The sequence below is a fragment of the Leptonychotes weddellii genome, chromosome 2 (genome assembly GCF_054177405.1).
Source record: "Leptonychotes weddellii isolate Sample4059 chromosome 2, ASM5417740v2, whole genome shotgun sequence".
Classification (NCBI taxonomy): Eukaryota; Metazoa; Chordata; class Mammalia; order Carnivora; family Phocidae; genus Leptonychotes; species Leptonychotes weddellii.
The window spans coordinates 38,661,600-38,672,930 of record NC_138370.1 but is presented as its reverse complement, the minus strand read 5'-3'; the positions used below and the strand labels follow the sequence as shown (position 1 = coordinate 38,672,930).

General features: G+C 37.1%; 1 protein-coding gene across 1 annotated transcript; it reads right to left on the bottom strand.

The window, feature by feature from the left end:
- Positions 1–433: 433 nt before the first annotated feature.
- LOC102738950 (GTP-binding nuclear protein Ran-like) lies at positions 434–1,389 on the bottom strand. Its single transcript, XM_006729683.2, has one exon. The coding sequence runs from the start codon at positions 1,328–1,330 to the stop codon at positions 683–685; it is 648 nt and encodes a 215-aa protein (XP_006729746.2). The 5' UTR covers positions 1,331–1,389; the 3' UTR covers positions 434–682.
- Positions 1,390–11,331: the final 9,942 nt, after the last annotated feature.

Here is an 11,331-nt window from a genome sequence, read left to right as displayed (position 1 = left end):
TTCTAAATCCGTATGTTCTCTAACTGAGGTTTCAAGAACATTGAAAGGATATTTTGGATCGCATGGCCTCCATGAAGGAAGACAATATATTCTTCATCCACAACTATCCTGTCCTACCTATCTCACATCAGTAACTAATCATTTAAGATAACTGATGACTACAAATTCATTAAATTATATGCAGTCAACCTCAAGTACAACATGAGAGATTTGGAATCTAAAATAAACCTGCTCTCATGCAACATGGTGATATTATATTTCAATCTTTTTGTTTTCCTTTATTAGCTGAAAATATTTTTATAAATAGATCTTTCTCTTTTTTTTTTTAGATATTTGGAATACAACATTATTCTGATTCTAAACGAAAAGGAATGATAATGACAGTGACAAACGAGATTTCACCACTGGATATTGTGATGGGACTATAGCAGTCTCCTATCTGACACTCAGGAAGGAAACAACTGCTTTCCAAAACAGCTAAATATGCAGGTCCAAAAAATGAAAGTACTTTTTAAACTGCCACATTCACTCCCAAGCCCATTCATCTCCTTCAGCATCCCAAAGATTAAGCACATGTTCTGCTCAGCTATATAATAAAGTGGCAAACACGCTGCACCACTGACATCACAGGACAGTTGCCTGTAAAACTAGACTTCTGACGCTGGGCTCCAGCTGCACGTTCTCATAGGTCATCATCTTCATCCGGGAGAGCAGCCGTCTGAGCAACCTCTAGATCGTGCTCGTACTGTGCTGCCAAAGCTGGGTCCATGACAACCTCTGGTGGGGCAAGAGCAGGCATGGCAACAAACGCCAAGTTAGGGTCTCCAATTAGTTTTCTAGCAAGCCACAGGAAGGGCTTTTCAAAGTTGTAGTTACTTTTGGCAGAAATGTCATAGTACTGGAGATTCTTCTTTCGGTGGAAGACAATAGATTTTGCCTTAACTTTCCTGTCCTTAATGTCCACTTTGTTGCCACACAGCACAATAGGGATGTTCTCACACACTCGTACCAGATCTCTATGGCAGTTAGGCACATTCTTGTGAGTAACCCTTGACATGACATCAAACATTATAATGGCACACTGGGCTTGGATGTAGTAGCCGTCCCGCAGCCCGCCGAATTTCTCCCTGCTGGCCGTGTCCCACACGTTGAACTTGATGGGTCCCCTGTTGGTGTGGAACACGAGTGGGTGGACCTCCACGCCTAAGGTGGCTACATACTTCTCGAATTCACCTGTCAGGTGACGCTTCACGAACGTCGTCTTCCCGGTGCCGCCGTCGCCAACCAGCACCAGTTGGAACTGGACTTGGGGCTCTCCCTGGGCAGCCATGGTGCTGGTGCTTCCAGAAGCATCTCCAGCCCGTCTGACTGAGGAATAGGTCTTTCTCTTATCAACTATTTGGTTACCAAGTGTTTGCATAGAAAAGGCAGGATCAATGCTTGCTTCTTTCCCTTTACCTGTTTTTAAGCTAACGAATTGGTTCCTTGTCTTTCTGCAAGGGTGACCAATTGATTTTTTCCAATTGATTTTTTTATATCATTATAAACTCCTGGTTTTAAATACAATTTTATGGGTTTAAATGCATTGTCTTTTTTTTTTTTAATTTTTATTGATGCTTAAATGGAACGAACATGCCATATACCTGGAAGTATAGATCCAGAATGGTATAACACCAGGACTTATTCTAGTAAAATCACTGGACTTCAGAGATAAACAACAACAAAAAAATCCTTTGGAATCTAAACAGAAGAGCATATGATATTTAAGGAGACTTTTTAAACTTCATCAGACTTTCAATAGTAATCTTTTACGCCAGAAGAAAATAGAGTAATATATTTAAGATATTAAAAAAAGGAAAATGTGAGTTAAGGATTTATATCAAGGGAACCTGACTTTCAGTTATAAAGGACACACTATAATTAACATGCAAAAACCAAAGGAATATTGTTTCCATGATTTTTTTCTGGGGAATATACTCTAAATGTTGTGGATGAAAACAAATAGGGAGATGACAACACTAGGACTAATGATAAGCATAAAACAGACTTGGACCTCTGAAACAAATAATACATTATATGTTTAAAAAAAGAAGAAGATAGTAGGAAGGGAAAAATGAAGGGGGGGAAATTGGAGGGGGAGATGAACCATGAGAGATTATGGACTCTGAGAAACAAACTGAGGGTTCTAGAGGGGAAGGGGCTTGGGGGATGGGTTAGCCTGGTGATGGGTATTAAAGAGGGCACATACTGAATGGAGCACTGGGTGTTATACACAAACAATGAATCCTGGAACACTACATCAAAAACTAATGATGTAATGTATGGTGATTAACATAACATAATAAAAGAAAAAAATGCAAACAAAACAAAACAAAAAAACATATAGTTGCCTTTGGAAATAAGACTAAATGAGGGTTGAAAGAGAGAGAGCTTAGTATATAATGGCTGTGATAAGGTTGATAAGCTACAACTTTGAAAAGTGAGGGTAGAGTAGGGAAAGCGTATGCAAGAAAAATTTAATTGGTTTAAATTATCAGAATTCTTATATTAGTATCATCTTTCTGAGATTGCTGTTTATATAATGTGGGATAGAGCAAAGAATTAAGGAGTATTCTAATTCTATCATGTTCTGCGTCTTGAGGACCAAGATTCTTAGTGTAGAAGAAAGAAAATACAGAAGAAATATGGGACAAGGTAAGGAAAATCTCTGTAAAATTCATTTGGAAAGGAAATATCAATATGAACTTATAGGCCATCTTAAAAATAACCTCTCTCTCTCTCTCTGCCTCCTCCTCCACTCTCCACCCCCTACCTGTCTCTGTCTTAGCTCTGTCCTCTGAAAAAGCCCATAAAACAATGTTCAGCCCAATCATATCAAGTATCTCTAGTGCCAAGATTGTTGTCATGAAATATTGTTTCCTACTAAATTGTCTGTTTCTAGGTTGGGACAAAAAATAAACAAGATGAGCCTGGAACATCTTGTCATAACAAATAGCAAGCAAGCTATTAAAGACACTAAGTTCATGTCAGAAGGACTCAGCAAAATTGAGCAGACTCCCATAGGCCAAAGTTGGACCAATATACCTACAGTGTTTCCAAGATTTTATTTCCTAATAAAATACAGCAAAGTATATATACCCTTCCTCCCACCCTTGAATTCTACTGGTAACATTGGGCTGTACTGGCTTTATCATGTATCTATCCAGCCATCCATCCCTCCATCCATACATTAATCTGTTTTGTATTTTGGAAGCATTTCAAAGTATATTGCATCCATTAGTACCCTGACTCCTAGATACTTCAGCCTGAAAATATCCACTTTTAACATGTAAAACTGGGAATGAAACACAAAGATGCCCCTAGTAAAGGTCTGAGAGCACCGACGTAGAGCTGGGGTAGCAAAGGAAAAGGAAATCTAACAAAGGCAGAGATGAAGGGCAGCTGGAAACAAATTTTTTAATCTTGACAGTTTTGCCTGGGGCCATTCATGGGTGGATTTTTTTTCCTTCTCCAACCTAAACCATTCATCTTCATACACACATTTCTTTCCCTCTGTTACCTCTGAATTTATTGCTATTGGATCCTTCGCATAACAGTAGGAAATTTTCAATATTTCATTTTTACCTAGGATATAGTAGCTGCTTTTATAGTAGGCTTTGAGCTTATAACAATAGAAGGAAAATAATCAGCAAGTTATTCATTGAGACCTATTATGTTCACATAGGTATGTAGAAATCATCAACTTTGTCTTCCATGTTTCATACACTCAGTACCACTTGGAGCTTCCACCACTGATTGTGCTTATTGCTTTTTTACCTAAGGAACTTGGAGCATGCTGCTAGCCTTGCCTGGAAAGCCCCCTTTCTCAGAATCCCCTTTGGCTGGCTGACTACCACTGCAAAATGTATACATTTATACACAGCTATGTGTATGTCAGGTATATACGTTATGCATTTTATATATATACATAAAATATTCTCTCTATTCTATGTTTAATATTATACACACACATATTTTTTAAAAGATTTTATTTATTTATTTGAGAGAGAGAGTGAAAGAGAGAGTACTAGAGGGTAAGGGGCAGAAAGAGAGGGAGAAACAGACTCCTTGCTGAGCAGGGAGCCCGACACAGGGCTCAATCCCAAGACGCTGGGATCATGACCTGAGCCAAAGGCAACTGCTTAACGGACTGAGCCACCCAGGTGCCCCTATACACATATATTTATGTACACATATATACTCATCATATATATCAACTGTCAATCTACCTATGCCATTTTCCACAGCAACCACAGCTGAAGGGAGATAGCATTGAATTGTTCCCTATGTATTTCCTTGTAGATGTAAGTGCTTCCAGTTTTGCTGTTGCTTTGCTCAAGGATATGGAATGATGATGCCTTTTCAATAATTCAGTATAAAGCCATGGAACTGTTGAGACGCTAGCCTACTATCTGTTATTATAAAGTCATATAAATTAACTGCAATTTAGGGGAATAAATTATAAGTTTTACTTTATTATTATATAATTACATATGTTATATATAATATTATATATTATTATATAATAATTATAAGCTTTACTTTATAAAGGACAAACAAGATTCATAAAACTGCATTATATATGGCAAGGTATGGACCTGCTTGTGTACCTCAGTCATGATTGAAATCTTTCACTTAGATGTGGGCACCAGTTCCTGGAGCATAGCATTCTTATGGTATTTTTTCAAAGTTTGAATATGCTTATTATTGAAGGTAATGTTGTTATGTACCTCCACAGTAATAAAAAAAGTGGAGTTACTATTAGATAACCTTTGTCATCATTGGCATTTATCCATGGGGTACAGAATATTTTCACTTAGCCATTTTATTGCAAGCATTTCAGTCACAATTATGCCACAGATAAAATTTTAAGACAATTGTATTAAATCAATTTAATTCTGTGGCAGATTTTTTTTAAAAGAGCAGTGACATCATTTCCAATGTTCCCATTTTCATTTTTATTTCATAAACTATTTTTTTCAAGATCGATTCTTTTCAATTTAAATATTAGACTAATATTTGATTCATCAATCAAATGTTATTCATCCTGGCCTTCTGCCACTGGAGTGTTTTCTTTGATAGCAATCGTTTTCTCCAAGTCCCATAATCCTTGGTCAGGTTTTGTGGATATAAATTCACCAAGAATATATGATTCTTTGATTAACTTGACTCAATTTCCAGTATTCAGGTTTTAACAGTTAATACTTATTTTGGATTTATTTCTGCAGTAATGCTTACAAGGAATTAGTTATGAGATTGACTTATAGAGAAGTATATGTTAGCTAATCTAAGACAAAATTGGGAAAAATTTTGAGATAGAAAGAGAGAGAAACACATACAAAATGTGTGGGGAAGTCTAAGGGAGAGAGGAAGATGGGAAGTGAGAAGAGAACAAGTGGCAGTGATGGGAGAGGGAGAGGAAAAGAGAGGTGTGAGAGAAATTAATTTTGGTGTATTGAGTGCTAAGCAATGAATATGGGTGTGGTATGTATGTAGGGTGAAGTACTCAAAATACCCTTGGGGGCAAGTGTTTTACGGCTTAACTAGTCATTGCAAATGATTTTTGTAAAGATCATTTTCGGACAAAGCTCCTTTATCCCCAGAAGCTTAGAATCAGGGAAGGGAGAACTGGGCTTGTCCACCTTGGTTTGGGAACAAATATATTTCCATAGAATAGAATACTTTTATTCTTGAGAGACATGAGAAAGAGCAATATTGCACAGGGCATAATAAATCATTCAGAAAAAAAGTTTAGCATAGTTCACTTGAAAACTACTGCAAATAAATCTTTGTTTAAGGTTGCTTATAATTCTTCCTTTTGGGGGGAGGGTAGGAGGAACCTGTCTTTAAGTTTCATAGCCTATTTTATAGACAGTGCACTTTCAATTGACCCCATCCTGGGCTGAGCCGCATTTTTGCTAGAAAGTCATCTGAAATGGCATGGTGTTATGGAAGAAGTCATGCCACAGTCTGGACATACCGTAAATTGTCTCTCCTCTCTAGGGCCCAACTTCCTTATGTGCATAAAAGGGAGTTGAACTTTGAGGTTTTTCTAGCTCTGGCATGACAGGTTTGCTGTCTTTGGGATGTGTATATATGTCCCTCTGGACATTCTGTGAGTGATGAGAGCTGTGTCAACACAGCTTTGCCTTTCCACATGCATTCTGATGACTGGGACACTGTCATAGCAAGCAGCTGCCATCCCTTCGTCCATTATCGACCCCAGCTTGTGGTGGGTTGGGCCTGACCCAGCCAGCCCAGGCTGACCCCTGGTTAATGGGAACTGAGCGTAATGACATTAGCTCAGTTGGGAGTTTTGAAAATTACATTAGCTCATCCAGCAAAATGAATCTGCCAATAATTTATGTGATGGATTTGCAATTTGAATATAGAGTTCTTTTTTTCCTGTTCTTTGTGTCTCTTTGATAAAGAAACAAAAGTAAAACCACCCAAAAAAGCACTGAAATTTCAAAGAGCTTGTAGGTTACGTTTTAATAAAATTTGATCCTCTAGCTATATTGGTTTGGTCCTTTAGGTGAAGGATCATTTTACGGATAATTTTGTTGTTGGTCATTCTACATAATCTACTGAGGGTTCTTGGTAAAGATCATAGATAAATAAGATAAATAAGTTTGAATAGTTAGTAAAAATATTTATCAGAGCTAAAAATTTCAGGAAAACTGGCTTGCCTTAAAATTCTCAGAGGAATATTTGTTCACTAGGTCTTTCTAATGTGATTATATGAAAGGTATAATAATTGAGAAAATATGAGGTACTATTTTTTTTTAAGATTTTATTTATTTGACACAGAGAGAGAGAGCACAAGTAGGCAGAGAGGCAGGCAGAGGGAGAGGGAGAAGCAGGCTCTCCACTGAGCAGGGAGCCCGACGTGGGGCTCGATCCCAGGACTCCGGGATCAGGAGCTGAGCCGAAGGCAGCCGCTCAACTGACTGAGCCACCCAGGCGCCCCCAAAATGAGGTACTATTAGTACTTACATTTGGGAGGCTTTGACTCTGTCTTTGAGTGGGGGAAGTGTTTAAGGTAGAACAGATAGCGTAAGTAGGCATTTATTTGCAATGGCAGAAATTTGCTGAGAGATAGTTACCATGAATCAAATATTAATTTTTACATCAAATATGGTGCTAAATATTTTACATACCTCACATTTTAATTAATGTTATTACATTCATTTTATAGGTGAGAAACTGAAGCTCACATTACTTAAGCAACTTGCCCATGTCACACTACTAATAGATGGTTGAGCAAAACTTCAGAGCCTTGCACATTGTTCTCAATTCAGGCCTTAGATAAAAAAAAAAAAAAAATCACCAGTAAGCTCAAAAATACCTACATCCACAACAGCAATAACAATAAAGACTTACTGAATCAGAATCTGTGGGAGAAGGGTCATCTTTAATTTTAAGAAATTCCATAGGTAATTCTCATGTACAGCTAGCCAGGACTTCCAGGTGTGGATGAGGCACTTTTAGGCAGGTTCTAGTTTTGGAAAAACCCTAGAATGTAGCTGGTCATCAAAAAAAAAAAAAAAAAAAGGAATGTTCACTGGCCTTCAGGAGATATGCTATACTTACTGTCTGTGGTAGATAATTATCAGCTGTATATGCATGAATTGCAAATTAGTCCCTGTACTTAGAAGGCTAGGGAAACACTGCTCAATTGAAGGTTACTGGAAGAATTGGAGTTACCCTTTTTCTTCCACAAAGAAGAAGACAGGGAGCAGAAACTAGAACATTGGAGTTCCATGAAAGGAAAGAGAATCTCATCCCAAGTAGGATGAGTTGCAGACCGCTAGGAAAGAGAAAGCATCACAGGCTTTGGAAAAGGATGAAGATGTAAATGGAGTAAGATGCAGGAGGCAGCATGAGGCAGAAGGAGAGTGGAGGAACAGGCTGAGATACTGCCTCTGAATAACAGGCAATCTCACTCCTGTTTCTCACAGTAGTGGTAGACAATACCGGGGCAGGGTTGTATCTCGTCCTGCATATCACACCTGAGAGGAGCATGGAAGAACTGGACAATGTTTTGAAAGAGTGACAGGGGCATTAAGGGATTCAAAAAAGTCATTTTATAAATTTCTGAGGGAATCTGGATTGCCCCATATCTTAGAATGGGGAACAGCAAATTTAGAGGAAGGACTTGTAAAAATCTTTAAAAATATTTGAAGGGATCATGTGGAAGATGGAACAAATAAATACTGTTTTACTCCAAGGGACATAACTAAAAACCAATGGAATAGAAGTCAGGAGACACAGATTATTTAAATGTGAGAAAATATTCTTGAACAGCTAGAAATAGCCTGTCTAGGAATAAGATGCAAGCAGGCAGGCAGGGATGGGCTATTACATTATTATTGATAACATAGGGTAAATGTGGACATTGGTTATATTTTTAAATTAGGTCACCTTTAGTGTGTCTTCCAACATTTTCAGCAACCTCTGACAGCCCTGGAAGAGGGGCGATGAGTCCCAGGTAACCCAAGCATGTGTTTCTTATCTGTGTGGCCCATAGGTTTATAGAGCAAATAACACAATCATATTATGGGACATGAGTGGGGTGGGGAATGACATGCTGCAATAAAAGCCAGGATTTGGTAGTTAATTACAGATGCTAGATAAGCAAGCTCTAGAGCCAACATGGGGGAGGGGATCGATTAGTCAGGAAAATTAGGAGCAAGGAGCACTTGGAGTCAGAGAGACTAAATGAATTCTGTGATAGTGCTTATGGCTGTGACAGTCTTTACTCTGACCCAAGATGCTTTCATGGATGGCCCTGGGCTCTTTGAAATTCAGTGGAGTTTAATTTAAATTAATTTTAATTTAAGTGTCATTCAGCATTTTCAAGTTACAGATTTTATGTCGTCCAATGACCATACAGTGCTTAACTCTCAAAACTGTTGTATTTATTGCATCTGGATTAATAAAAATTATGTCAGTGTGGTAAGGTAGTGGAGCCTCTGAATTTGAAGTCAGGAAACATGGCTCTGATAGAAATAACTATTTGACCTTAAACAGTTAATGAAAATTTGTTTGTACTTCTGCTTAATCACTGGCAAAATGTCCAGACTAAATGTAACTGCCGCAGCCAGTTCTTCAAGATTAAAATTACATAGTTATATTATATACTTATATACTTTAAACCTTATTACTATGGCCACTACTCTTGTTACTTTTTTTGGTGTCATCTCTCAAATAGTCTGTGATTCAGTCTTTGTTTCAAGAAAGTGCCATCAACTATAGGATTATAAATATTGGGCAGAGATAAATTGTCTCAGCCAATTACTTTTGTGACAGTCTAAAAAAATAGAGCTGTAACCCCAATGACCCCAGTATTTCTTTGAAGTCTTGCTATAAGATACTTTGCCATTGGTTTTTAAGAGCATGATGCCTGGCAGAATTTATCATCCTCTTCAACAGATTGCATCTATTATCATTACCCACCTATGTGTCTTCCTTTGTAAACAATTTTATTGTTGTGGTAAAATATAGCTAACATAATATGTATCATTTTAACCATTCGTAATTGTACGCTTCAATACATTCAAAATGCTGTGTAACTCTCTACACTATACCCACACTTATTATTATTTTGTTTTCGTTTTTAATTACAGCCATCCTAATGCCCATGAAGTGGTATCTCACTGTACGTTTGACTTGCATTTCTCTAATGACAAATGCTGTGGAGCATCTTTTCATGTGTTTACTGGTCATTTGTACACCTTCTTTGAAGAAATGCCTATTTGAATTTTGACCAGTTTTGAATTGTGTTTGTTTTTTATTGTTGAGTTTTTGGAGTTCTTTATTTATTCTGGATACTAATCCCTTCTCAGACAGATGATATGCAAACATTTTCACCCTTTCAGTAAGTCGTCTTTTTTGTCTTTTTAACAGTGTCCTTTGATGAGCAAAAGTTAATTTCAATAAAGTCTAATCTCTGTATTTTTATTAGAACATTTAATCATTTACATTTATGTAATTACTGCTAAGAAGGGACTTATTTCTGGCATTTGTTATTCATTTTCTCTATATGCTTTATCACTTTTTTAGTCCCTCATTTTATCTATTTCTGTCTTCTTTTGTGTTTAGTTGATTTTTTTTTTCTGTAGCAAAACATTTGATTCCCTTCTCATTTTCTTCTGCCTATATTCTAGAGATATATATATATTTTTTGTGGTTACCATGAGTATTAAATTTAAGGTCTGTTATGCTTTGAATTATGTCCCCCCCCCCATTTTCATGTTGAAGCCCTGTCTCCAGTATAACTGTATTTGGAGATAGGGCCCTTAGGAAGGTATTTAAGGTTAAATGAGGTCATTAGGTTGGGGTCCTAATCTGATAGAACTGATGTTTTTATAAGAAGAGGAGGGGACATTAGAGATCTCTCTCACACTATACATTCATACAGAAGAGGCCACGTGAAAACTTAGCAAGGAAGTGGTCATCTATAAGCTAGGAAGAGAGATCTCACCAGAAACCAACCCTGATGGCATCTTGATTTTGGACTTCTAGACTCCAGATCTTGAGAAATGAGATTTCTGTTATTTAACCATCCATCCAGTTTGTGATATTTTGTTATGTCATCCTGAGCAAGCTAATACAATGTCTTAAAGTTATAATAATATAATTTGAATTTATACCAACTTAACTTTAATAGCACACAAAAACTTGTATAGGTCCATTCCTCCTTCTGTTATTGATGTCACAGAGTTTATCTTTATACACCGTGTACCCAGTAAAATAGAATAATAATGTTTTTTATGCGTTTGTCTTTTAAATAATGTATAAAATAAAAAGTGGGGTTACAGACCAAAATTACAATAATACTAGCTTTTATAGTTGCTCATGCATTTACCTTTACTGGAGATCTTTATTCTTCCACACAGCTTTGAGTTACTGCCTAACATTTTAATTAATTAATTTATTTTAAGTAGGCTCTATGCCCAGTGTAGAGCCCAAAATGGGGCTTGAACTCAGAACCCTAAGCTCTGCTAAGACTCTTAAATAAGGCACTCAGGTGTCCCCCACCCAACATTTTTATTTTAACTGGGAGGATTTCCTTTAGCATTTCTTGCAGGGTGGGTCTAATGGTAGCAAATGTCTTTATCTTTAGCTTTTTGTTATCTGGGAATATTCTCATTTCTCCCTCACTTTTGAAAGTCAGTTTGTCAGATATAAGATTCTTGGTTGACAGTTTTTTCTTTCAGCTTTTTGAATATATCAACACACTACTTCTGGCCTCCAAGGTTTCTATTGAGAAATCAGCTGACACTCTTA

Excerpts from the sequence above, each read along its gene's own strand:
- LOC102738950 (XM_006729683.2), bottom strand. The coding sequence starts at position 1,330 with ATGGCTGCCCAGGGAGAGCCCCAAGTCCAGTTCCAACTGGTGCTGGTT.